At 51.8% G+C, this 26,945-nt stretch overlaps 1 protein-coding gene across 3 annotated transcripts in view; it reads right to left on the bottom strand.

Annotated features, from left to right (window-relative positions):
• Positions 1 to 26,945, bottom strand: part of MYO5C (myosin VC) — an 88,233-nt gene that overhangs the window by 32,832 nt on the left and 28,456 nt on the right. For all 3 annotated transcript variants that reach the window (XM_084894049.1, XM_084894050.1, XM_084894051.1), the window contains exons 9-21: positions 22,635 to 22,741; positions 21,047 to 21,312; positions 17,276 to 17,357; positions 14,876 to 15,016; positions 13,644 to 13,769; positions 10,146 to 10,229; positions 8,342 to 8,476; positions 7,807 to 7,904; positions 6,886 to 6,972; positions 6,305 to 6,416; positions 5,429 to 5,640; positions 2,342 to 2,507; positions 1,309 to 1,455 (exon numbers count right to left, since the gene is read on the bottom strand). In XM_084894049.1, the coding sequence (XP_084750175.1) occupies positions 1,309 to 1,455; positions 2,342 to 2,507; positions 5,429 to 5,640; positions 6,305 to 6,416; positions 6,886 to 6,972; positions 7,807 to 7,904; positions 8,342 to 8,476; positions 10,146 to 10,229; positions 13,644 to 13,769; positions 14,876 to 15,016; positions 17,276 to 17,357; positions 21,047 to 21,312; positions 22,635 to 22,741 (1,763 nt within the window). The remainder of the gene's footprint in view (positions 1 to 1,308; positions 1,456 to 2,341; positions 2,508 to 5,428; positions 5,641 to 6,304; positions 6,417 to 6,885; positions 6,973 to 7,806; positions 7,905 to 8,341; positions 8,477 to 10,145; positions 10,230 to 13,643; positions 13,770 to 14,875; positions 15,017 to 17,275; positions 17,358 to 21,046; positions 21,313 to 22,634; positions 22,742 to 26,945) is intronic.

Here is a 26,945-nt window from a genome sequence, read left to right as displayed (position 1 = left end):
CGTTCCTGAGCTGGTGGGCTCTTCTACTGCGGAGCTGGTCTAGCCCCAGAGCACCAAGCAACTCTCCTGTGGGCTGACCCGGGTTCCCCACTGCCCCCAAATCACATGGTGACATCCTAACACCCAGCACTTCAGAATGTGACTGACTTTAAACACAATTAAGATAAAACGAGGCCATGTGGTGGACCTAATTCAGTATGGCTGGTGTTTTTATAAGAGGAGATCAGGACACAGACACACACAGAAGGAAGGTGACGTGAAGACAAAGGGAGGAGGTCTCGGTTCGATTCCCGGTCAGGGCACATGCGGGGTTGCCAACTCGATCCCTAGTATGGGGCATGCAGGAGGCAGCCAATCAGTGAATCTCTCTCATTGTGGATGTTTCTATCTCTCTCCCTCTCCCTTCCTCTCTAAAATCAATAAATATAAATATAAATATAAATATAAATATAAATATAAATATAAATATAAATATAAATGTAAATGTAAATGTAAATGTAAATATATACATATATATATATATATACACATAGAGATGGTGAGGAGATGGCCATCTGAAAGCCCAGGGGAGACAACTCAGTGGAAACCAGCTCAGCCAACACCTTGAACATGGTACGATGTTCTGCACAAGCCATGTAACACAGGCCTGCCACACAGCAGTGCAATAGGGGAAACTGTGTCAAAATGTCAGGTGTATTTGCTTGCACGCTGATCCATTCATTAAGGATCCTCATGGTACAGTTAAGGTGCATTTAAAGTTCACCTCAGGAGACTCTCAGTATAAACGGAGGCAGCCCAGGAGGGAGCTTCATAGACCTGGACGCTGCATGTTGCACAGCCCCCGCCCATGGGTGGAGAGCAGTGGGAATGGCACGGGGAGTCTTCTCACACGAGGCAGGGCTACAGCTGGGCCCGATGGACCTTTGGGCAGATTAGGAAATGGCAGCTCCTCTGAGCCAACACCTCCCTGAGGGAGCCTGGCTTGGCACCCAGACAGCAGCTCTGTGCAAATTAAAAAAGGCACCCCTGCCTCCAGGCAGCCCGTCTGTGTGCCAGAACACATGGATTGGCAAGCAGAGCCAGGCTCGGTTTCAGCCCCACCGGCCCTCCTGGGCAGCTGCCCTGGGCAGTGTACAACCTGCACGACCATAGCAGCAGCCCTTTAAAATGTGCTTCTGTTTCCCAGCTCAGGGTACATGTGAACCTCCGGCATGAGTGTAAGTTTGACTGCATAGCTAAGTAACTGGCCCAGGACAAAATATATCTATTGAAGAAAGTAAGTATGAAAGATCCATTAGGAACACCTACCTGATCTTCCAGCTTTTTCTGCAGGCGCTGGACCCTGTACGAGAGCTGAATGTTGAGCACGAACCGCCGGATGCTCTGGAACCTGCGCCGGGCCAGCCAGGCCCGAGCATACTTCTGAAGGATCACAGCCTTGTGCTCCTCCAGCATCTTTAAAACAAGAGTTTGTGAAATGCAAACTGGCTCGCCATTCTCTCTCTCATCATCGCCTCCAATGTTGGGAGGTGCAACTACCACAAGGTTCCCACAGTGAAAAGATGGATTTCTTGTAATCTGCCCATAGGGACCTACAACAGACTTTGAAACAATAGCCAATTCCCACCTGTAGCAGCCATGTCTGGACATTCACATACCAGAGCTTCCTGCTCTAGGAAGGTCTTCATGCAGAAACACTATCTCACTCTAGGCACACCTCAGAGGTACTGTGGCTCAGTTCCAGGAGCCGAAATAAAGTGAATATCACAGTGAAGTGAGTATCAAGAATTGTTGGGCCAAAACCAGTTTGGCTCAATGGATAGAGCGTCGGCTTGGGGACTGAAAGGTCCCGGGTTCGATTCCGGTCAAGGGCATGTACCTTGGTTGCGGGCACATCCCCAGTGGGGGGTGTGCAAGAGGCAGCTGATCGATGACTCTCTCTCATCGATGTTTCTAACTCTCTATCTCTCTCCCTTCCTCTCTGTACAAAATCAATAAAATATATATACAATATATATATAAAAAAAAGAATTGTTGGGTTTCCCAGGGTATGTAAGAGTTATATATACACTATAGTGTAGTCCATTACGTGTGTAGTAGTATTGTATCTAAAAAAGCACATAACAATAAAAAATACTTTATTGCTAAACAATGCTACCCATCACCTGAGCCTGTTAGAAAAATGGTGCTGATCGGCTTGCTCAACACAGAGTTGCCACAAACCTTCAATTTACATATTAAAACCCCCCACAATATCTGTGAAGAGCAAGAAAATGGGGTATTCCAGTACTGCTGATGAAAAATGACAAGAGCTCTGGGGAGCCTGTGGTCCCGGCCGCACCTTGCGATACCTCCTCCGGGCCAGGCATCCTCGGGTGTGGGCCTGGATGGTGATGGCGGCCACACGGATCAGCTGGTACAGACTGCGGACGAGGTACCCACGGCAGTGCTTCTGGATGATGATGGCTGCCCAGGCCTCTTTCAAGGCCGCCGCGGTCACAGCTTTCCTTGGTTAAGAAGAATGGGGAGTCAACCTGTTACCCACGGAGCACTGGCTTCTACAGCGTGTGCTCTTTCCTGCTAAGGAAGAGTCACATGTTCTGTAAATCTACACATTATGCATATTCTGTGAGTGGTTTATTGTAATGCCAGACTGAGATCAGTCATCACCGTCTCCCCTTTCACCCTGATCTGAATTTGCTGGCTCCGGGCATGAGGAACTTCACACCCCTCACATCCAGGCTGGTAATCCGCCTCCCTCACGCCCACAGGGATGGTGGCAACAAGCCTGTGCCTTGGCATTGCTCTTGCTCCTTCACCTGTTTATTCATTCTGTGGGCCATTGGGCTGAAGGTGCTAGATCAGGGAGGGAGTGGCAAACCAGGGCCTCAGGGCCAAGCCTGCGGCTGTCCACCTGTGAGGGTCAGGTTTTACAGGAACACACCACACCTATGCTTTACAATCTTCCCTGTGCCTGATGTCATGCTACACGGCAGAGGTGAATAACTGAGAGAAACTGCAGGGCCCTAACAGCTCTCACAGAACACATTTGTTGACTTCTATCCAAAGGACTGGAGAAGACGACAAAGCTCTTACCTTCAGGATTCACCACCTTGTGAACCAGACAGACTTACAAGTGGCCAAGTGATATAGGAGAGAAATAGAATATCCGCTAAAAGATCCGTAAGCGAGATCTTACTGAACTGCTTGGGAAGGGCTGATCTGTGAGCCAGCCCTTGATGGAAAAGGACAGCGAAGGTTGGAAAAGCATTCCATACTGGAAGCCTAGCAGGGCTGGAATGTTCAGAAAAAGAGACTCTGTCTAAAATTCCTAGAATATGATATACATGCAGAAAATTAATAGTCAATGAGGTCAGAAAAACAGATGGAAACAGTGTGTCATCAGAGCAACCTTTATCACTGGTCGACTGGCTGCTCTGATGACACACTAACCACCAGGGGGCAGATGCTCAAACTCAGGATCTGCCCCCTGGTGGTCAGTGTGCTCCCACAGCCAACCTCCTGCAGCCAGTCAACCTCCAGTGGTCCCTCCCCCTGGCCAGCCATCCCAGACCAGGGGATTGCCCTGATTGGCCCCAATCAGCCAGGCCAAGGGACCCCACCCAAGTTTGTGCCCTAGGCCTGTAGTTGAAATATATAGAGATAGATAGATAGATAGATAGATAGATAGATAGATAGATAGATATAGATATATCATCTACTATGTGACAGCCACTCTGCTAGGTCCTAGAATGGAGGCAATGGAAACCAGACAAGTATGGTCCTTGTCCTCATGGAGCTTCCATTCTTATGAATGCATCCAGGCTATAGCAAAGATTGAATGCTACCCGGTCAGTGTGGCTCAGTGATTGAGCATCAACCTATGAACCAGAAGGTCACAGTTCTATTCTCCGTCAAGGTACCTCCCCGGGTCGTGGGCTCGATCCCCAGTGTGGGGCATGCAGGAGGCAGCCAATCAATGATTCTCTCTCATCACCGATGTTTCTATCTCTCTCTTCCTTTCCCTTCCTCTCTAAAATGAATAAAAACATATTTTAAAAAATAAAGAAAAGATTGAGTACTCTTTGGTAGGAAACAGGGGCTGCTGGAGGCATCCAGAACAGGAGCAGGGCAGTGGCTGGATCAGGCCCTGCTTTAGGAAGATGGAGAGAAAGGCAGCAGGTGAAGGAATATGCTCTAAGCGTGTAAGGAAGTGATGATGAAATGAAACAAGCAGGATGATACAGAGGAAAGTGAAGGGTACGTGGAATATAGTCAGGCTTTGTGATTCCCGACTGAAAAGGAGCACACTCTCGGGAAGAAGATAAGTCTAGGGTTTCCTGCCCTGGAGGCTGCTGTTGTTAACTGAACTGAGAAGCTCAGGAGGGCGAGCCTGGCTGCACGTGCGTGTAAGCCGGTTGCCTGGGGCACGTGGGCTGTGATGGCCAGTCCGGTTTGGGGCGGGCTGAGATGAAGGTGGTGGTGCACCAACCACGTGGAGAAGCGCAGGAAGAGGTCAGGCTCAGTGACACACCTGCTTTCGCAACTATCCTAGGGCCGTGGTAGGCAAACTGTGGCTGGAGAGCCACATGCAGCTCTTTGGCCCCTTGAATGTGGCTCTTCCACAAAATACCACGGCCTGGGCGAGTCCATTTTGAAGAAGTGGCGTTAGAAGAAGTTTAAGTTTAAAAAATTTGGCTCTTAAAAGAAATTTCAATCGTTGCACTGTTGATATTTGGCTCTGTTGACTCATGCATTTGCCGACCACTGGCCTAAGGCATGCCAGGGAGCGAGCTGTGCTACACACATGGAAGTGCACGGTGCAGTCTGGGAACAAGGCCTGTCTCACTGGCCAGCCCAGCATGGCCTCTTGGGAGCTCCCTAGGAGGGTGGGACGGGCATGGCTGGTGGGACTGCCCTGCGCTCAGCCATCCCCTTGGGCCACCACGTAGCCTTGCCCAAGGGCTATGCGTTCGCTGGCAGGGCCTCCCCGTCAACCCCCTCAGGTGTGCTCTGGCTCCTGTCCTCTGCCGGTGGACTGGCCATTGGCGATTTATGGCGTCTTTACTTAGGGGCTTCACCAAGACCCTAGCCTTCCTAGGCATTTTCAGTTCTCACAGACGAGGAGCCCAGTCCCTCCATCTGCTCTCATGGGGAATTCTGACCTCCTCCGAGACACCCTGACGGGGGCTTCCTCTCTTCTGGGTCTGGGTTGTCACCTGTCCCACATGGGGACAGCGGGCTGAGTCAGCACTCCCTGCCTTGAGGGACACACCCTTCTCATCTGGAGGCTAACGGCCACCTCAGGGATGTGCACCCTGAGTCCCACGAGAAAGGTCCTTTGTCCTTGACAGGCCCCTCCCCGCTCCCGGACGTGACCAGCAAAGGAAGCTGCACAACTGCACACGCCTCCTGGGCCCCCACCTACCTGACAGTGTGCTGCCCCCGGAAGTACTGCTGGATGGTCAGGGCGGCTTGTCTCTGGCGGAGGAATTTTTTCCTCTGGAGCCAGCCCCGGACGTGCTTCTGTATCACAACACAACCCTGCCTCAGTTTATCCAATCGGAGTTTCTCTAAAAAAGCCACTTGTCCTGCTCTGAAGAAAATTTTGGTTTTACCAAACTGGTACTGATTGGAATCCTGGAAGAGAAAAATAATCAGAAACAAAATCTTTTCAGGTTTTCTACAGTATTCGGAAAAGATGCTCAGCGATTCAAAGATGCCCAACACATTGATATGTTTACATTTTTGTTCTTTGACTTAAAGCAGAAAAACTGATCATGACCTAGAAATTTATATTTTGACTTGTTTGTCCACAAAGAGGCAGTAGGCACTGGGAAAGGCTTGGTTTCTGTCTTCATTTTGGTTCCTCTTTGACCCCCTTCCTGACCGTCACAACTCCTTCCCTATCTCTTTTCCGCCATAACTCACTGCTTCGGCAATAATCTAAACCCACAGCGGGGGCTCCGTCTGGAACCCTGGCTCGGTGACCGCCTGGTGGACTGTGTAACATAAGCCAGGCCCATGGAGGATCCCCAGGATTGGGAGCACAAAGCCGGACAGGAGGACACTGGGAGAAGCCTAGGTTGGAATGTGGGTCCCTGAAGGGAAGTCCTGCTGCCAGGAGGTGATGCCCATGAGCCTGCTGCTCTGACCTCCTTAGCACATCCAGGCTTAGGCACATCTTCCTCCCTCTTAGCCACCGTGACAGTTACAGTCCAGGGACGGAGGCAAAGACGAGGAAACACATTTGGGAGACGCGCTTCTTGGTCTGAGCCCGTGACTCGAGGTGAGCGAACCTGACCTGGATGAGCCTGTGTAAAACCACCTTGCAGACCTCCTTTTTATCCCCGAACGAAAGCTCTTGCTTGGTCATGAGGATACCATAGCGACTGTAGAACTCGATGTACGTCCACCTGGAAAGTCAAAGTGGATGTAAGAAGGTGTGCCAGACAGGAAGCGTGTCACCTGACACTGCTGGTGGGGTGCAGTCTGTTCTGGGGTGATGGCCCTGACCTCTGACCTACCTCCCAAATCTCATGCAGAGCACATGTGTCTACACCTGGACTGATTTTATTAATGCTCAGCTCCAACAATGTCCCAATGTCCTCTCCCCATCCCCACTCCTTTCCCAGGCCCAGGCACTGGGAGGCCACGGGTGACCCTCGGCAGCAGCTGAGGATAGGGTGGTGGTGATGGCAACTGCCTCCCCTCTCACCACCCTCTCCCCCACCCCCACGCCGCCTGCTTGTCACCCTGTTCTGGCCTAGCACAGAGGGACAAAACTTGGGAGCCCCTTATGAAAGTATGTGACCAACACTCCCTCGGTCTCAGCACAGACCCGGAGTTGGGCACCTGCCCCCGAAACAAGGACAGCCCGCGTACCGGGACGGGTAGCTCTGCGCACTGATGCGGATCGTTTCCAGGACGCCGCAGGCCCGCAGCTGCTGGACAATTCTCTTGGAGTCAAACCTGAAAGAAGAGATTTTACAAGGCGTTAAGCCATCCTCGTGGACAATCGTGCCCGTGAGCAGCGCAGCAGAGCTGCCCTGGCCGGGAGCTCCCGGGGAGCAGGGCCGTCTCTGCAGCCCACACGCCACACACAGCAGACAGGTAATGAGGGTGTGTGGATGTCCAATGGAAATGGCACCTCTGTGACCCAGTTCAGGAAGCTGAGGACGCAGAGAGAGGAGAGGCTGGTTCTGAAGGAGCCTTTGGGGAAACACCACTGGGTTGAGCTTCGAATGACAAGAGTGGAAGACATGTTCAAGCTGACCTTGTCCAAGTGCCCGTTTGATGCCTGAGTTCCCTCTACAAGACACCCAGCAGGCAGCCCTCTGCCTTGGCCTGACCCTCTGGTAACCGCATCCACCACCTCCAGGACAGCACACTCCCCTCAGCCAGCCCTCAGCTCCATCAGCTAAGGGGGACTCGAGACCTCCCACTCACAGGTCTGGAGTTCTTTCCCGGGGCCCCAGAGGGAAGTCTCATGGCTCCTGCCATGTCAGGACGTGAAGCTGTGGCCCCCTCCTTCCGCCTTTCTCCTTTAAACACACACAGAGTCTTTGAGAACCAAGGAACACACTCGAGCTTTCTCGGTTGCATAAACTTCAAGTGCAGACTGTTCCTTCACCTCTCGCCACTTTGCTTCACGTGGGAGATAAGGGGGCTCGGCCACAGGGGTTGTGCCAACATTGTGTGTACAGGGCAGGATCGTTTTGAATCAGAAACAGTAAAGTTCGAGACAATTGTAGGCACACTCTCCGATGTCATGAGGGAAACACTCTGCCAGGTGAGAGCACTTACTCAAAGGGCAGTTTCTCGTCGTTTGGCTTGATGCAGCGAACGTAGTGGGGCGTGGTCGCGTTGAGGGTCTCCATGAGCAAGGACAGAGAGCTGCGGAACTAGGAGACAGAGCCAGACAACCAACGTGCTGAAAGGGAATGCTTACGTCGCGCCAAAAAAAGGCCCCACCTCGGTAAGTAAAGAGGAAGAGTTAACTTTATGCTAAACGTCTATTATGAAAGCTTTCAACCTATGACTGCGGTTATCAGCGTGCCCCACTGCCCTGGACGGAACACCACTCTGTCCCACACTCCCACACAGCAGGAAGTGTGGTAAGTCACGCTCCTGTGCACATGTGCGGTTTGCCCAGGTGTGTGCAGCCTCAGAGGTTGAGGTGCGACCACGGGGAACTACTGCTTTTCTTTGCATTTGAGCTTACACCACATTGGATGGAGCGCGGTGCCATGTCCAGGCCTGCAGTGTGGGTCCGCCCAGTGCCCGGCTCCCGGGGGCCTGGCTGAGCCCGTGGCCCCTCGCCCTCCACACCTCCCGGTACCTTGCTCCCCACGGTGGTCCGGAACTGCCTGTTGCTGGGCTTGATGACTTGCTTTGCAGATTTCATTGTGATGGCTGAACCAAAAGGAGAAGGGGGAACTGGACTTTCTTGGAAAAACTTGGCACAGAGGTGAAACTGGAAGGAGCAGAGAGGATTTCAGTGTCTGAAAATACTCACCGGCAGCCTCAGCTGGTACAAGCCACGTAAAGGACCACAACAAGCCCATCCAAACCAGTGGAGGGTCAAACGACAATCTTTACATCAAGGCTCAATTCCCTGAGCGATCTCCTCCCTCCGGATGACCGGGAACGGGAGCAGAGGTTAGCCACAGGCGGCATCACTCAGTGTCGGGAAGGTGGAAACACGTACAAGGCCTACCTCCCACCCCACATCCTCACTCCCTCAGACCCAAACCCAACCCATCGTTCGAGGTTTTGTTAACATATTTTTCACCTACCCCTTCACAATACCTTCCCTGGTGCCCAGCAGGAAAGAATTCCAAATCTCTCTGAACGGTCTTAATCTTTTATTTCTACCTCTTCTAAGACACTCATTACTTTCTACCTAATCAGTTATTTCTTTAAATGTCCATCTTCTCTCTTAGAGTGAACCTCCTATTTTTTTATTTTAAATCGGACACTGATCTCCTTCAGGGCAGAACCCCTGCCTGATGCATCCTGGTGCGCCCACGGAGGAGTGGGTCTGAGACCGGAGTCTCCGGGAGCCCGTGTGCTTTACGAGAGACTCATCAAGGGCTACCCCAGGATCTGCCTCCGCCTTCCAGACTGGACCCCAGGCTACACTCGGGGGTGAGTAAACAACTGGCGACTTAAGTCAACTACTTTGTACACAAGCTGCAGGCCATTTCCGTGGGGCACTTGGGCATGGACTCTCTATCATGAATCAGTTTCAGTAACTGAAGGTGTCACGGCCAGTGACTGATTCACTGTCATTAGGGGAAGTGCCCGTGCGTATCTGGGAAATGGTCAAAATACTTGAACATCAACAAAGGACCGGGATCTTTTAAAAGAAGGAAAATAATTATGATAACCAAATCTTCACAAAAATGAAGGCTTATGAAATATACTTGCTTTTCATAAAGACATGTTCAAAGAGGAAAGTAAAAAAAATACAAGTCACTCCTTTGGTGACACTAGTGACCACACAGAACCGTGGGAATGAGGAGCGTCCCCGGCCACAGCCGCTGTCCCTCCCTGTGTGGTTCTCTCCCTCGTGCTTGGGTTTTCCTCACACGCTCAGCACTGCCTACAAGTCAGTTAAGCGGATTGTGTGCTTAACGCTGGTGCTCCCTCCGGGATGTGAGCTCCACCGGGCAGGAGCCCATCTGCCTTGCTCACTGCTGTATCCCCAGAACCTAGGCAAGTACTTAGCAAAAGGTAGAAGCTGCATAAATATTTGTGACTGAATGAATAAAATGTGAGCTGTGGTTCTTTAAATGGCTGGAGCAGCTGTCCTTCCTCTCTGTTATTTGCACACTTGATTTCTGAGTTTGCATAGAGGAGACTTGTACACTTTCAGAAGCCAGACACATATTTTAGTCCCAAAAAACTCTAAAATAGTTTTTTGTATGTCTGACTTATAATTTGCCACTGCAAGACACACACACACACACACTCACTCACTCATACACACACACACACACACGCACACACACACACACTCACTCACTCACACACACACACACACACACACACACGCACGCATGCACTCACACTTCGTACTCTTTTCCTGACACGCATCTGCATAATGCAGAACATTAATTGCCCCTCGGGACTTGACAAACCTTGCTTGCTCTCAGGATTTCAACCAGCATGTCATAGACGGTGTCTCTGTTCTTTTCGAGGAAACCTTCGCATTTATACTCAACCTATGCAGAGAAAGGAATTCATTATTTCCGAAAAGACAAGAGCATCTAAGTACCAGGAGTTTCTTTTCTTTTTACAGGAAGAGTACGAAGGGACTCTAAAGGCAATCTCCTGACAAAGAGATTCGGTTTCTGTGGATTGCAGCCACCCCAATAGCTACTAAAGCTTAGAAAGCTGGGAACATGTCACGGATGGAAGGGGCCAGCTGCCCACTGCCTGGACTCCCCACTGGCCGCTGACCACTCTGTTCTCTCACCTGTCCGCTCCCTCTGGCCACACTGACCCTTCTCTGCAGTGTGGGCAGCTAATGAACCAAAGGTCTAACAAGACCTGGACTGGGGCTCAGTTGGCCTTAGAAGCCACCAGGGAGAGGAAATATTTCGGTGGTGTCCTTTGGGTTCAAACAGAAACGTTTTCCTTAAGTCAGCATTAACGGGGCAGAAAGGAAAGAACCTGACCACCTGACCACAGAGCTTCCCAGCGCCAGCAAAGCTCTTCGAGTCGGGGTGAGAGGGGGTGAGTGTTTGCACTGCTTGAAAAGGGCTTAGAAAAGCTCTCCAAGCAGCCCCTCCAGATCCATGAGGCTTCAGGAATCTGCCTCTGAGTTATGTACTTTAATATGTGACATATATCCTTCATAAATTAAAAAAAAATGTTTGAGAATAAAGTATTAACTACGAGGATACAGGCTTTTGGCGCAGGGAAGGCGTTCAGTGACCCCTGAGCAAGGACTCTGCGGTCCCTCTGGGTGAGGAAGGTCCTCACTGGGATCACTGACTCTACAAACACTCCCTGTGAATGAAGGATAGGACATGGATTCTTGTATAAATTCTTCCAGGCTGGTGGTGTGAGCCACTTGTTGAAATGTGCAAAGCTGTGACAAATGTAGAGCCTTTTCGATAGGGAAGACCATCTGTGGGGAAGGTGCAGAGCTGCGTGCCTCTGCTGGGGGCCAGGAGACGGAGGGAAGACGTGCCGTCCTGTTGCATCTAAGCATCGCTGCCTCACTTTCTAAATGACTGTCCTCGGCTTACTGAATTGCAAGCTAAGCTGACCTTTCAACATGTGTTTTTCCCCACCAATCCGCAGCCCACTCGAGTTATTGCATCAATTCTTTTATGAGGCATTTCTTGGAAGTGCTAGGTGAGAGCATGGGACTTACAGAAACTGTGTGGTACTAGTATAGAGAGGGCCTCCTAAAACAAATCCCATGGGCGCTTTGCATGAAGTCTGATCCTTCCTTTTTTTTTTCTCTTAGGACCCCAAGTGGGAAATTGTAAAAGACAACTCAAAAATGTAAGTATAACTTGTTATATCATCATCCACCTCACATGCCTTCTTCAGGAACCGATCTGAGAAGCCCTGTGCACTAAAAGGCTATCCCGTTTAACAGCACTCCGCTAGCCCACAGAGCTGCTACCACTTTCCAGCTTCCTGTCCCTCCCAGGCCCTCGGCCACTCACACGGCCAGAACGCGCTGACTCACAGCACCGGCTGCTGGGAGAGGCAAGCACAGCCTGTTCCCAGCATCCCCAGTGCTGGCCAGGCCACAAGAGTGACAGCCACTGAGGAGCGTGAGCTTCCTTGGGGAAGGAAAACAAGATGAGAAGGCACGTTTACGGCAGGTGCTTATGGTGATTTGTCTTCCCTCACCTTCTTTAGGAAGAGGCAAAAGTAGATTTGCAGTTGTTTATAGGAAAAATAACACAATACTCCACCCACCCCCGCCTCTCTCTCTCTCTCTCTCTCTCTCTCTCTCTCTCTCTCTCTCTCTCTCTCTCTCTCCATATATATATATATGGAGACACACACACACACAAACACACACACACACACAGGCAGTGATCATGATGAACGAAACAACTGTTCAACCAGTCACTAGCATAAATGCATAGACACAGGTAAAGTCTATGAATGAACTAAAAATGAACAAGACAAATGCTTGCCTTCCCTGAGCTCACACTAAAGGTTAGGTTAGAGATGAGGATTCAAAATTGCCACCAGCACAGACCTGAGGTGCTGCTTCTCACAGCGGCCAGAGATCCACCTGGTAGCAGATTGGAGGCATGACTAAAGGGCTGGCACGGACATGAAGGCAGGGCCATTTTGGATTTCCCAGCGGAGCCAATGGCTGCCTAGGAGGCACAACTTTTGACACTGACTGGCATAGAAACTGACCAATCAGAACCTAACTGGGTGAACTGCGAAGGCAGAACCTAAGGTGAGGGCTGAGGAGGGGTTTTAAGGGTAACAGCTGTTTGGTGTAAGGTGTAAGAAAGTGATTCAATTTTTTTAATAACTGGTTTGGCAGTATAGTGCATATGGCTGGTTATCAGGGGTTATGTTTTTGTGTCTGCCAAGAGCATCTCCTCCGGTTGAAAAAGGCTCTCCCTCCCCATTTAAACAATCCTATCCTATATAATCTATACTAATAAAAGGGTAATATGCTAATTGTCTGGGTCGACTGGCCATCTTCTGGACATCTGACTTCTCTCCAGACAAAGCCATGGTGGTGGGGTCCAAGGCAAAGCAGTTAGGGGCAAGATCTGGCTGGTAGGGGGTCATCAGGGGAGGGCAATTGGGGGTGACCAGGCCAGCAAGGGAGGGCAGTTGGGGGTGAACTGGCCTGCAGGGGAGGGCAGTTGGGGGCGACCAGGCCAGCAGGGGAGGGCATTTGGGGGCATTAGGCAGGCAGGCAGGTGAGTAGTTGCGCCAGTGGTCCTGGATTGCAAGAGGGATGTCCAACTGCTGACTTAGGCTGGATTCCAGAGGATCAGGCCTAAACTGCAGTCGGACATTCCCCAAGGGGTCCCAGATTGGAGAGGGTGCAGGCCAGGCTAAGGGACATAATAAATGTCCCTAGTTAATAAATAATAATATAAGAATAAGTGGTTTGGGTACTCACAACTGTAAACCTACTTTTACCCCACCCTGTATTTTCTAAGCTTTCTGCAATGTGATTTTTTAAATTAATTTTATTTTTTAATAGAGTAACATTTGTTTCATTAAAAATAGGAGGTATATCAAGAAAATAAAGATCACCTAGAAAACCCACCATCTTCAGCCAACCTATGTCACCAATATAATAAGTACGTTACAACTTAGTAACAAAGGAAAACCTCAAAAAAAAAAAAAAAAAGGCATAGCTTTTGTTATAAGAAACAATTATGCTGTCTTGATTACAACAATTTCATGAAGAAAATAAAATGACAAGAGGTTGATAAATTCACAATAAGTCCAAACTCAGAAGTGGGGTCCACTAGCAGGAATGCCTGCGTTTTGTGACAAAGACAAAGGAAGACTTGTTGCGGATACTCATGTCCCCATGCGCTGGGTCTGACCTGAGAGGCCCCTGGCCAGCCTCTCCCATGAGAAGCAGCTCTGGCTCCCACACAGCCCTCCCAGACTCCCTGTACCTTATCAGCAAAGTGCTGGATGATAAATGATGCATTTGACATTCTGGGCTTTTCAAACAAAGAGTTCTTGTTGACGAAATTATTATACAGCTTTTGAAGCCAGTTTTCGTCAGTTCCATGTGGCAACTGGAAGAGAAAGCAAATCAAATAGCAAGTAAAGAAAACACAGGAAGGTTGAGTAGAGGCAAGGAAAAGTGCTCATTTTTTAAAAATGACTTTTTTATTTTTCAGTTACAGTCGATATACAACATTATATTAGTTTCAGGAGTATAACCCAGTGATTGCACATTATATAACTTCCTAGTGATCACCCTGATGAATCTAGTATCCATTTGACATCATACATAGTTATTATGATATTACTGACTATAATCCTTTTGCTGTATTTTACATCCTTGTGACTATTCTAAAAGTACTAACTTGTATTTTTTAAATCCTCACCTGAGGACAAGTTTTTATTGATTTTTAAAGACATAGAGAGAAAGGGGTGGGAAGAGGGAGGGAGGGAGGGAGGGAGAAAGGGAGGGAGAGAGGGAGGGAGGGAGGGAGGGAGGGAGGAGAGAGAGAGAGAGAGAGAGAGAGAGAGAGAGAGAGAGAGAGAGGTGAGAAACATCAGTTGGTACCTGAACATGCCCCAACCAGGATTGAACCCACAACCTAGGTGTGTACCCTGACTAGGAATGGAACCTGCAACACCATCTTTAAACCAAAAAAATGACTACGTGTCCTGGGGATTATTTGCTCCTGTTGCCCCGTGCAGGGCACTGCGAGACTGACTCCATCACAAGGTTGCTCCTCCCAGGGGGACGAAGAGAAGGAGAACTCCTAGGACCTCTTCTCCTCAAGGGTATGGCACTGACTTTTCAGCCACACTCCCGATGGGTGAGTCATGGAACCAGAGCTCACTTCTTGTTAGTCATTAACAATGGGCCCGGGGGCACTTGCTACTTCCATGTGCATTCCATACACACCGGGGGACCGCCTCAAAGGGCGCCTCCTTGCTGGATGTGACCTAAGAGGTCGTGCGTGTGACCCAGCGGTGGGCCCCACACGCTGAGGTGGGAGGCTCACCTGGGCCTCATGGGTTCCTGCTGTGAACGCTGCCCAGCACTAATATACAACCAGCTGGGTAGCACATCAATAATTTACATTTTTTAAAAATCCACTTTACAGTATGCTCATCTGTTACTACTCACAAGTTGGGAGGGAAAAAACAATTTTTTTTAAGTTACCAAGCATTCTTCATCCAGCAACTCCAAAATGCCCATTTTTGCTTCAATCAGGTCAATAACTTGTTGATTGTCATAAAAATCGATCAGAGTCCAAGGGATATCTTCCTTCATATATTCTTCTTGTTCCAGTTTGAAGACATGCTGGGAAGAATTCAAAAGTTAGTGCAGAGTAAAACAGAATATTGAGGTGTCTTCTGGCGAGTAGGGTGTAAGCATTTGGAAGACGTAGATACGGGACAGATTTGCAATGTTTGCCGAGGACCCAGAGGTCTCGGCAGGCTGCGCCCCTTATCCATGACCAGCGCACTGAATTCCTATTGTGCGTTTAGACTTCCCTCCCCCACCCGGTCTGGGTGGGTGCCCACATCCCATCACCTCCAGCACCCGTGGCACTCAGAGTGGTCCCCGGGCCTCCCTGCTCACACGCTGCTCTCCAAGATGGAGCCAGCCTGCTGAGAATGCTAGCTGAGGGCCAGTGTGAGGAGCCAGGCACTAGGAGAGCTTCGTTTACTACTTGGGAGGGCATCAGGGGGCTCCCCAGAGCCTGGCTCAGGCTGTTCCTGGCTGCAGGCGGCAGGGGGAGGGGCTGTGAGGAGAGAGCCTCTCACAGAAGCCTCCAGTGGGAGCAGCTCCGAAGCACAGTAGGTGGTTGAGAACCAGCCAGAGAGAGAGCGCAGCAGTGAAGCGGGGCGATGGGAAAGCAAAGTAAGATGAGGGCAGGGTGGGGAGTGGGATGAAAGCGCCCATGTGCCCTAGAGAATCTGGTCCTGTGGGCTTTTCCTAGGTGCAGTGAGGACCCGGGAAGGGAAGGGGATGAGTGAGGGAGGGTCAGGATGAGGCCTGGCAGTTCAGCTTGGGGTGGGGGCAGGACTGGAGGCAGAGAAGCCCATCAGGACTCAGTTCTGCTGTGGACGGACACTCAGGAGGTGACCCGGAGGACTCTGGGGGAGGAAGATGTCCAAGAGCCATAGTTAGGACAAACGTTAGGCCAGGTCACTGTGGCAATGACAGGGGCCTAACCCCAGAAATAAGCAGGGAGGGTACGGAGGCCCAGAGGGGAAGGCGGGGGGGTTCCCTCTGTCACTGCTGAGCTCCCTGAGGCCACCAGGTGCGGGGCCCAGCAGCAGCCGGATTCATGGGCCAGGAGGCAGTCCCCCCTGGGGCTTTAGTGCTGACATTTTAAGGCATTGCCCCTCCAGGAGCTCTACACAATGACAGATGACTTGAAAAAAGGGAGGCGGAGAAGAACAGGAGGAAAACAGTTGCAGCCTCTGCTGTGCTTTTTCCAGGAGGTGTCTTGCATGTGCATTATTTTAAGTTGTGTTGGGGAGAGGGCAGGATCTGCCGATTTATACTTTAGGTATACTGCGTATCTACTTGGGATAAAGCTTTGCTGTGTTCATTAAATGCGAAACACAGGACTCCGTGAGAATGCTAAAAAATAGAAATTTGTAATAGCATAACATTTAATGCTTACACATGGATTAATTCTGGGGTGAGGAAAAGGAAAGAAAAGAAACACTTACTGAATATGATTTAACGTGAGATTTTCTTAACAATATTAGGCGGGTGCTATCGAACCATTTTTAAAGTGAGGAAACTGAGTCTCAGAGAGGCCAGCGTCCCAGAGAAAGCTGGTGGGAGAGCTGAGACTCAAACCAGTTCACTTTGGGGAAAAGTCCATGCTCTCCAGGATGTCATTCTATTTTTTCTTCGGGGTTGTGTGGGAGAAGATGACTCTCAAAAGACAAGCAGGAGAGTTCCCCAGGTGAAGATGAAGGGGTGGGGAAAGGATGGGAAAAGCAGGTGGGTGGCAGCAGACAGACCAGCAGGTGCAAAAATACAGAGTTCTGCAAAGACGTGGGGCTTCAGGAAGCTAACAAAACCACTTGGTCTGGCGCAAACCGGTTTGGCTCGGTGGCTAGAGCATGGCCTTTGGACTGAAGGGTACTGGATTCGATTCCAGTCAAAGGCTTATACCTTGGTTGTGGGCACATCCCCAGTAGGGGGCGTGCAGGAGGCAGCTGATCGATGACTCTCTCGTCGATGTTTCTATCTCTCTCCCTTCCTTTCTGTAAAAAAATCAATGAAATATATTAAACAAAACAAAAACAAACAAACAAAAAACACACACACACACTTGGTTTGGCTGCAGATCTGGTCTGTACCCAAGAATGACAGAGGAGGACTTGGAACTGAAGAGTAGGCAGGAGGCTCCAAAAGGATAAAATAGGGAGGTGGGAAGGTGTGATTTCAGACATGGCCACAAGGTGGTGCAGTGACCCAGCGTGCGGCTCCTTTACTAATCACAACCTGGAGAGGGAAGCCTGGTTTGCCTCTTCCAGATTCCCTGCGCTCAGCGCCAAGAATGCCTTTCAAGAAGGGAGAAAAGCCACCTACCAGGTTAAACTGCTGTTGCAGTTTTTCATTAGCGTAATTGATGCAAAACTGTTCGAAGCTGTTCACATCAAAGGTTTCAAAGCTGAAATGCAGTTAAACAAGATAAAATGTAACTTGGAAGACATACACATCATTTATTGGTCAGTATTTTTTTGGACAAAGCTCATAGCTTTGAAGTTTGCTGCGCTTCCTAAAAGTTTTAAGCACGCCTGAACGCTTGACAGTCCGTCTATAAATCGGCTTTTCCCAGGTTGCCTCACAAGGAGTGTTATGTACCAGCCCCCCACTCTGAGGCAGGCACTGATCAGGCCCCTCACGGCATCACGTGCCATTTCATGCACAGCCTACCATCACTTTGCAGATGAGGAAATGAGCCTCCGAGAGGTTAGGAAACTTGCCTAAGGCCACACAGCGATGTCAGACTGCTGTGAGCCGCGGGGGGGCTGACACTTTTGGTGAAAAAGCAATGCTCTTTCCTCCCCCCACTCGCTGCCTGTTGGACAGAAGGCAGCCCAGTTTTGCCCCCGCCAGGGTGCTTTCCCAGTTCTTGGAAGAAAGGGCAAAGCCATTTAATACTATAGCCCAGCATTCCCCATCAGGTCTGCAGCAGACATGCCCTGCCTCCATCCTCAGGCTTTCAGTGCTGTCGCTGGCGTCGCCCTGAAGTTGCCCACTCATGGGCTGGCAGGAGGTGGGCAGGCGGCAGAGAGGGGAAGCAGGCTGGAGAGCGGCCAGTAAGCTGTGAGGGGGCCGTGGCAAACAGGATTATCCAGCGGGGCAGCTGCTTCTCAGCTCCCGCCAGCTGTGGCCATGGATGTATGCAGGCCGGGATGCTAGATCACCTGATTCTCCAGAAAAGCCAGAAATCTGGACGTTTATGTGAACTATCCCACGTTATTGGCTGAACAAAACTCATGCATGAAATTCCCCACCCCGCCAGGGGAGTGCTTCTTTCTGCCCGGAGGAAGTTTCCCGGTGCTCAGCACAGACACACATCACTTCCAGCCCCAGCACCACCCGAGGTGGAGGCTACAGCGACCCCACTGTCACACGTGAGGGTCCGAGGAGACGGTGACCAGCACGGAGAAGGCAGCCAGCAAGCGGTGCCAGCCATGCAATCTGACCCCAGCTCTGGGTGCCTCCAAAGCTGAGGTTCTTCACTTCTCTAATCCCCTGGGGTTCCTGCCATTGCCAGCATGGGTCCCCGGGGAGTGTCACTCGACAGCCAGCTTGGCTCAGTTTAGACTTCCAGGGCAGCTGAAGGGCCTCGACTTTCTCTGAACAGCTCCAGGCTGATTCGGAGCAGGAACCAAACCCACACAGCCCCACGCCACACCACTCGAGGGTGAGGGGAAGGGGGTCCTGAGCCTGGACACCGCGGACAGGCCGGGGCTGGTTGGCGGAGGGTCTCTCCACACGCACAGCCCAGGCCAGAGGCAGGGCTTTCTAGAGCAGGAACGGGATGTCACTCAGCAGTGATTATTTTCCTGCCCTTTTGCCCACCTTTCCCAGAGCTCAAGTTCACAACCCAATAGAAAGAACTAAATCTACGACTTAAAATGCCAGAAGCTCATTGGTGATGGCAACCCTTCATCTTTGAACGATGCTTATGGTTCTGAAGATTTCTTTACCAATTTTCCTATTTGACCTTCATCACACCCTGCACCAGAGGCCCCGTTTTGCAGAAGCTGAGGTCGGAGAGGTGCTGTGGCTTTCTCGGGGCCACACGTCCGGTACGCTGCAGTGCACACTCCCGGGGGTGGAGGCCTTGCTGTGAGTCCTCCTCACAGCTCCGGGGCCAGAGAACACAAACGCCACTGGCTGGGGGCCCCAAGCCCTCACGTCATTCCCAGCTGCACCTCAGAGCTCCCAGCTTCAGCTTTAAAAGCTCTGAGTGAGGGAGCACTGCCTTTGAGGCTGCCTTGTGTCTAGGCCAAACAGCTCAGTTCTCTCCAAAGCTTCAGGGAGCACAGGGAACAAAGCTCACACAGACATGGGCATCCTGGAGAAGGGCATGGAAGGATTCACCCAAAGCAACAGCATCATTACTTAAGAAAGGGTGCTTATTTTTCTGGAGGGACACCATTTATTTGGAGGGATACCATTTATTTGGACGGGTACCATTTATTTGGAGGGGTGGTGGCAAGCATGCTACTTTTATACTTTTTGAAGAGGAATTTAATTTTAAACATACTCTAAGAAGTTCTTGTGAATTTTAATTATTCCTGCCTCAGGTTTGCACACTTAGCCAAAAAACTCAGGTTCCCGGGTCTGACTCTGGCCGACATGCCATACCCCTCACTTACTGCTCCTCACACTCAGCTGCCTCCTCTCTCCCCACCCCCAGCTAACTCCCCACAAACAAGCCATCTTCACCTAATTGCCTACCTGCCCACTCCACTAAAATGTATGTCCCCAAAGGGGCCATGTGTCTACGCTGTTCACCGATCACACCCAACACCGGGCCTGGCGATTCGATATCTGTATAGATATTTGTTGGATGAATGAAATAATATATTCTTATAATAAAGGCCTATTTACTTTCAAGGCGTTTTTAAAAACACAGAAAGCAACGGAGAATAATACATCCATCACCTGTCTCCACCACAAAGAGACTACTGCTTGGCAGGACTGTTCCCGTTTACAAGTCTCCTACGTCCTGTCCTTACCGGCTGCTCACAGGCCTCTTTTAGAACAGGGCAAGGTAAATAACTTACTGGAGATCCCACAGTGTCTCAGTATTTTATAACTGTTGACACGTACTATTAATTGGTAGCTATTGTATTAATGAGTGTAAGTTAAACAAAGGAACTCCCCTGAGGCGCCCTCTTTCCTTGGGGTCAGTGTGCCCCTGCCCTCCCTTCCCCAGGTGGGGAGGCCCCGCCCGGCTCTCCCTCCTGCATGCGGAGGGGGCTGGGCTGCTTCGCGCAGACCTGAGGGACTGACCGCTCCGGGTCTGGGCGGGACACTGCGGTGCCTTTCGTGGGACAAGCTGCCCCAGAGAGAAGCCGGGTTGGTTTGGGAGGGGAGGGCTCGGGCGTGGAATGCCAGGTGCCAACAAATAAAGCCGGACCGTGACGGCCCCTCGAGCCCCCCTCCCCCACACGGGCTGGCCGCACACGCCCTCCGGCTGCCTGTGAGCATGGTTCCCGTGAGTCTGACCTGGGATTTAGGAACGCATGGTGGGACAACGAGAAGGAGAACAGAACTCCAACGGGGGGACTCCTGGGGAAGGACTGGGGCAAATGCGAGATCCGCATTATACGGGAAAGGATGAGGACGCAGGTGTGGGAGGCAGGTGGCTGGAGGCCTTGGTGTGAGTCCTCCTGCAGCCTGCGGGTCTGGGCGAGGGCAGGGCCTCTGGGGCGTCTTTCCCTGTGACACGGGAAAGGGCCATGGGTCCACACCTCATGGGGTCTCTATTAGGAGACAGAAGCGGGCCAGGGCCTCCCTCGGTGCTGGGTCCTCCTCCCACCAGCCTCTCAGCCTCGCGGCTCCACCCTCACAGGGGATAATCTCAGGGCTGAGTCATATGGCATATGGAAACCACCCGGCTTGGTCGCTGGCCATGGTGAGCCCTCGAGGTGGCCGTTGTTAAGTTAGCGTTTACTAACACACTAAATAAGACACTGCTCAGCCCAGGAGACTGGACTTAACATCCGTGTGGGCAAAAACCAAGGACGTCACGTGAAACACAGAGGAGGAACCAGAACCAAATGATCTAAGGATAGCGAGCATTCGACATTCAAAGGGGGAAAGACAGGCTCTTACCCATAAATGTCCAAAACACCAATAAAAGTGTGCTGCTTGCCTGAAAACTGCAACGCCTGGTTAATTCTCTCCACAATGAAGTCAAACAGGTGGGCATAGACCTTCTTGGCCAGCGCGTCCCTGGCGTTGGCGGCCTGGGGCCTGGTCATGGGCTTCACCACCGTCTCGGAGGTCGTGATGATTTTGCGGTTGCACAGCCACTGGGCGACGCTGCCAGGCTCCAGGCCCAGGAGCTCACAGAACACCTGCAGGTGACTGTCATCCACCTTTGGACACAAACACGGGCCCCATCAGGGCCGTCAGCCAACAGAGCCAGCACGGGCCCCCCGCCAGGGCCCCCGGGACCCCGCTTAGCCTGCATGAGAGGAGGACGAGCTGGCGTGAGAACGGCCAGGACCCAGAGGCACGGCCAGGCCTGGGCATGAAGCGGGAGGGCCCAGCGGTGGGAGCGGCACCTTGCCCCTGGCAGGACACTGCTGCCATCTGCCTTCAGTGTTTTTTCCTAGTGCTCCCTTCTTCCTCGTGCAGAAGTTAATGGGAATAACTAAACATGTGCCTCCAACCAACCATCACTCACATGTGTCACAGAAGACGCACACATCAACTTACCTAGTGTCCATTGATAAGGGAATCGGCCACGGAACGTACACGGTAAGAGGCAGGAGGTGTCCTTTCTGCTTCCAACGGTCCCGTGCCCTTCAGGCCCTGCATAGCCTGTGCCCCTCCGCCCCCCGTTTTCCAGCCTCGCCTTCCCCCCTCCTTTCACTCGCTCCCCTCGGGATATACTGGCTTTTTTGCTATTTCTGAAGTGACACCCCCTTGCCCCAGATACAGGCACAGTTCACGTCCATGTGAGCAGGCTCTGCCCGCGGCTGCCGTACCGGGAAGAAGGAAGGAGGACTCAGGTGTGCGGCGGCCTTTCACACAGGCCCTTCAGGAAACTTCCCCGAAGGCCCTGCTCCCCTCCCCCCCTCCCTCCTCTGCCTTACGTCCTTTTGAACAGCCACGGGCTGCTGCCAGAGCCCGGCATTGCTCATAGTGTCTCCTCTCCTCTGATTAAAAGCTTCTCCAGGCCACCTTGCTCTGTGTTGTTCACGGCTGTTTCTCCAGAGCCTACAACAGTGCCTGGCACATAGCAGTGCTAGTAAAATTTGTTCAATAAAAGAAAAATACAGCCGGGGCCGGTTTGGCTCAGTGGTAGAGCGTCGGTCTGCGGACTGAAAGGTCCCGGGTTCGATTCCGGTCAAGGGCATGTACATCGACAGATGGTCCATGTTTCTCTCTCATCGACGTTTCTAGCTCTCTATCTCTCTCCCTTCCTCTCTGTAAAAAAACAATAAAATATATTTTTTTAAAAAGAAAGAAAAATACATAGAAAATGCACTTCCTCCTCCTCTTCTGTTGCAAGAGAAAGAAGCTTTACTCTTTGAAGACAGCCCATGGAAACCCTTGCTCTCCTCTTGCTACTAAGCTGGCCTCCCCAGGTGGTCCAACGTGCCTGGTGCTAAAAAGCAAAAGCAGGGGACCCTGAGACGTTCTCCCCATGACCCTCCAAACGCGGGCAGGGTGGAACAAGCAAGCCGCTTACGCTGATGGCGGACCTCTCGTTGCCCACTGCTGTGATCTGCACGTTGCCCAGGTGTAGGATGGCTGCCAGGATCTTAAACACATCCATCTGGAAATCCTCCTTGAAGCCTGAAGACAAAAATGTTCCCAAATTAGGAATATTGCATTTCTCCTCTCACTTAGCCACTAGTAAGCGGACACCTGGGCTCCTTTAAGATACTCTCGGGCCCCGGTGCCAAGAGCTGGGACAGGACCATGACTAGGACCCAGGTGAGCCTGGCTCACCCTTCCCCCCGGGTGGGCTTGTGCGAACGCACAGGGTGGACCCTGCAACCCGCGAGGTCCCCCTCAGCCGCGGCTGCTGGAAGTTCCACACAGATTAATATCCAGGTAACCATTTCGTGTCAGGTGGCCGGGAGCATCAGCTCTCGTTTACCCTGTGATGTACTTGTTTCATCTTTAATGTGCATTTTTCTTTTTCGTTCACAAGCCACCTGAACTACTTTTATGGTGGGGTGCTGGATGTGTCTCACTTGCCCTCGGGGGCTGACCTGGGTGGACCATGGCCTGGGCTGTCAGGCCCTCTGGCCTCTGGTTGGGGCTGTGGGCAGGAGGTCAGAGAGAAGGAGGAGAGAGGGGTTGATCTGCTCGTTTGTCTCTTTTCTGGTAACATCGCCCCAGGCTGACTGTGCTGCTGACTGACATAAAGTCACTACTCCTGGTGCAGCACTGACTTTCCCAACCCTCCCTCTGGCTCCAGTAACACCCCTGGGCCTGTAACACTGAGGGGAGGGTGCAGCCAACAGCTCTGCTGCTGCACTGGGTCCCTGCTGCCCCTCTGGCCCCGAAGCCCCACCCACATCGCTACAGCTGCTCCCTCCATGAACAAGCCCCCCTCCTTGGCGTGTGCCCCATGTTTCCCACGGGCACGCTGACTGCTGTGGGCCGAACACAGATCATGAGTGCCTGGCACATTTGGTCATCAGGAAGGGATTCGTGCATTTCCCAGAGCTGAAAGTAAACCAAGCAGGCTCCTGGGAAGGCCTTTGTGTCTGACTCCACAAACCACGTTGAACCTGCCCATGGTGAGCGGCCAGGTCAGAGCCGGGTGCGGGCGGGTGGAAGGGTAAGCGCAGGCGGTGGCAATGACACTGCGGTGAGTCCGGGGCTTGGAGACACACTCAGCCAGGTGGGCAGGCTCATTCCGGTGGGTGTCCGAGCTCCCTGGTCTGCACCGGTATGGCACCGGGTACGGAGACCCCACCTGCCCCCAGACCCTCCGGCACAAAGCGGCCGGCCCTACGGCGAGCGAGAGCAGCTGGCCCCACCGCTGCCGAGGACTCCTGGGATGTTTCAATGGCAGCGAGGTCCTGTTCTTCAATATTTCAAAACCGAGGCGGCTTCCCAAAGATTAAACAAAATCAAAGTCGCAAAAGACTTCAAACCAAAAATGCACGGCTGACTCCAGCTCAAACTGCATCCAGGCACTCGCCACCTCGCCACATGGCGGTGAGAGCTCCGCTGGAGGACGGGGCCTTTGGCAGAAACAACCTCCCGCCGCCACCAAAACCAATGACAGGCGAGGACGAGGAACAGCAACCAACGGGGACAGTCCTCTCTGCACGGTCCATAACTAAGCCCCTTCACCACTCCATGCCCTCCAGACGCGGCAAAAGGGAAACAAGCCACGTGGGGAAGAACGTGAGCTCTCAGCACAGCACTTTCCTCGAGGGAGACAACATCACACAGAGGCTCCGCAGCCCGAGTTAGATTTCAGTGAGAGCACCATGGTCCGGTCCCCTGGGCCCGGTCCTGGCTGGATCTGACTGTGTCCGGGGTGTTCTCTGTGGGAGCTCTAGCCGGCCAGGCGAGGATCAAAGGACGGGTTCAATGTCAGAGGAGAAAAAGGAAGGAGCTTAAGACCAACACGCACCACCTCTGCTTCCTCAGGGGCAACTCTGCAGCTGGCCGGCTGGCGGAGGTGCCTCAGGAGCCGGGTGGGAAGGGGACGTGGTGGGACCCTGTGTCCCTCGGACACGGTCACCTCTCTAATGCTTACAACAACTTTATGAAGCAAGTCCTCGGGTTATTCCCACTGTATAGACGGGAAACTAAGGCACAGGAGGGCTAGGGCACCTGCCCACAGTCAGCCCGGGAATGTCCTACCTAAACAGACCACTGTGGTGTGTGGAAAGACTGTGGAGTTTGGAACCCCTCTTAGCTTCACCCGGTGTGAGTAACGTGGAGGTGCCCTGGCGACCCAGGCCAGGCAAAGAGGATGTGCGGGCTCCGAGGCCCGCTTCCTGGGCTGGTGTGAAGCGGCGTGTGAACTGAAGGAGGTGGCCTCACTGCTAACCGGCCCGCCTCTCTCTCCTGTTTCCATCACAGAACACAGGCATGGACAAGTCAACCACAACGAGAAATCACTTTTAAAGGAGGTGACGTGCCTGAGTGCGTGATAAGCCCACAGAAGATTCAAATTAGGCCACCTGCCCCGGAGGAGGGCTCCGCCTGAGACAGATAACTCTGGGCACAAACAGGAGGACAGAGCCAATGGGCCGGGCAGTGTAAAGCAGGTGCAGCGTTCACCTGTTAGGAGACAGACCCCTCCGACATGATGTCTCCGCTGTGCAGCTCAGCAGCTATGGGCCACATGTGTCACGAGCAGCTGAAACACACCTAGTGAAACAGGAACTCAATTTCGTTTCACTTTCATTAAAGTACTTGTGGCTGGTGGCTACCGTGTTGGACGACATCAGTTTAGAGACCATGAAGCCAACTCACAGCTTGATCTCCTTGGCTGCACGGTCACAGGACGATGGCCATCTTGAAGTTACGGGTCATCTGGTCCCACGCATGAATCCAGTGACCGGACCTCTAGAGTCAGTCACATTCCCCTCTGCCTGGCCCTGGGTGGTCAGGGGACTTCCGTGTTTGGACACACTGGGTGAAGCCAGGCGGCTTCATAACTTCCCTGGGTCTTTCCCAGATCGCAAGAAAACTCTCATCTAGGACAAGGTCAGCCACTGTTTTTTTGGTAGGCTTTGCAGGCAGGGCCGCTGATGTCACCATTACTCACCTGCCACCACAGTGTGAAAACAGCCACAGACCATACTTACACAAATGAGTGTGTCTGGGTCCCTATAAAAACTATTTACAAAAATGGGATGCCATCTGCCAACCTTTGGTCTAGGATCTTTTTTAGTGATTCCTGCAGTGAGGTCATGCTTTCATTAAATGTGTACTGACCTCTGATACAGCATGGCACAGTTCATAAACCATTTTAGACATTATCTCTTCATCTCACAACACCACTCACAGCTACTCCCAGGGCCCAGGGCCCCCTCCTAGCGCTGGTGCCTGCGTGGCTCCCTCCGAGAGTCCTGGTCTGAGCTGGCCTATGGCTTGCCGTGAGTATTAGCAGGGGGCAGTAGTGAGACCACATTACTTCTGAGGACGGTTCATAAAAAGCCCTGCAGAGTCCACCGGAGCCTGTGGGAACCGGCTCTGGGAGATGGTAGCCGCACACGTGCAGTCCCTTCACTGTGAGAGCAACTGTGAGGACGTCCATACGGAGAGCCAGACACCGCCCAGCCCCCGTGGCTACAGCTGCCGCGGCTCCCAGAGGATCCAGCCCCTTCCACCATCACATGACAGTCCCATGTGAGACGTGCCCAGTTGAGCCCAGTCCACCCAGAATCACAAGAGATAATAAATTGTTATTGTAAGATAATTGGAACAACTAAACATTGTCATTATTCTTCTAGGTTACAAATGGAAAACTGATGCTCAGAGATAATAATGGACCTGCATGAGATCAAGACCTGTGTTATGACACATGAAAAACTGGAGCACGCCCTGGCCAGTGTGGCTCAGTTGACTGGAGCATCGTCCCATATACCTAAAAGTTGCAAGTTCTGGTCAGGGCACATACCTAAGTTTTGGGTTCAGTTTCTGGTTGGGGCACATACAGAAGGCAAACAACTGGTGTGGATGGTTCTCACATGGATGCTTCTCTCACATGGATGCCTGCCCCTCCCCCCCCTCTCTCTCACTCTCTCCTTCCCTCCCCTGCTCCTTTCTCCTTTGTCTAAAATCTCCTTTCTCCTTTGTCTAAAATCAATAAGCATATCCTTGGGTAAGGATTTTTTTAAAAAGAAAATACGTGACAACAGATAATTAAGTGCTAGATTGTTAGGTCTAATGGCCAATGCACAGGCAGTCAGGAGAGTACACGGTCTGGGGCTAGTATCTTTGAACAACAGGCACATGGAAAGGAAAGCATGCAGAGTCCTTTGTAGTCCTGGCATTCTGCCAGCCACGCCCTGTCACC

Source organism: Pipistrellus hanaki (genome assembly GCF_964339955.1).
Source record: "Pipistrellus hanaki genome assembly, chromosome: 1".
Lineage (NCBI taxonomy): Eukaryota > Metazoa > Chordata > Mammalia > Chiroptera > Vespertilionidae > Pipistrellus > Pipistrellus hanaki.
This window is presented reverse-complemented; position numbering and strand designations above follow the sequence as displayed.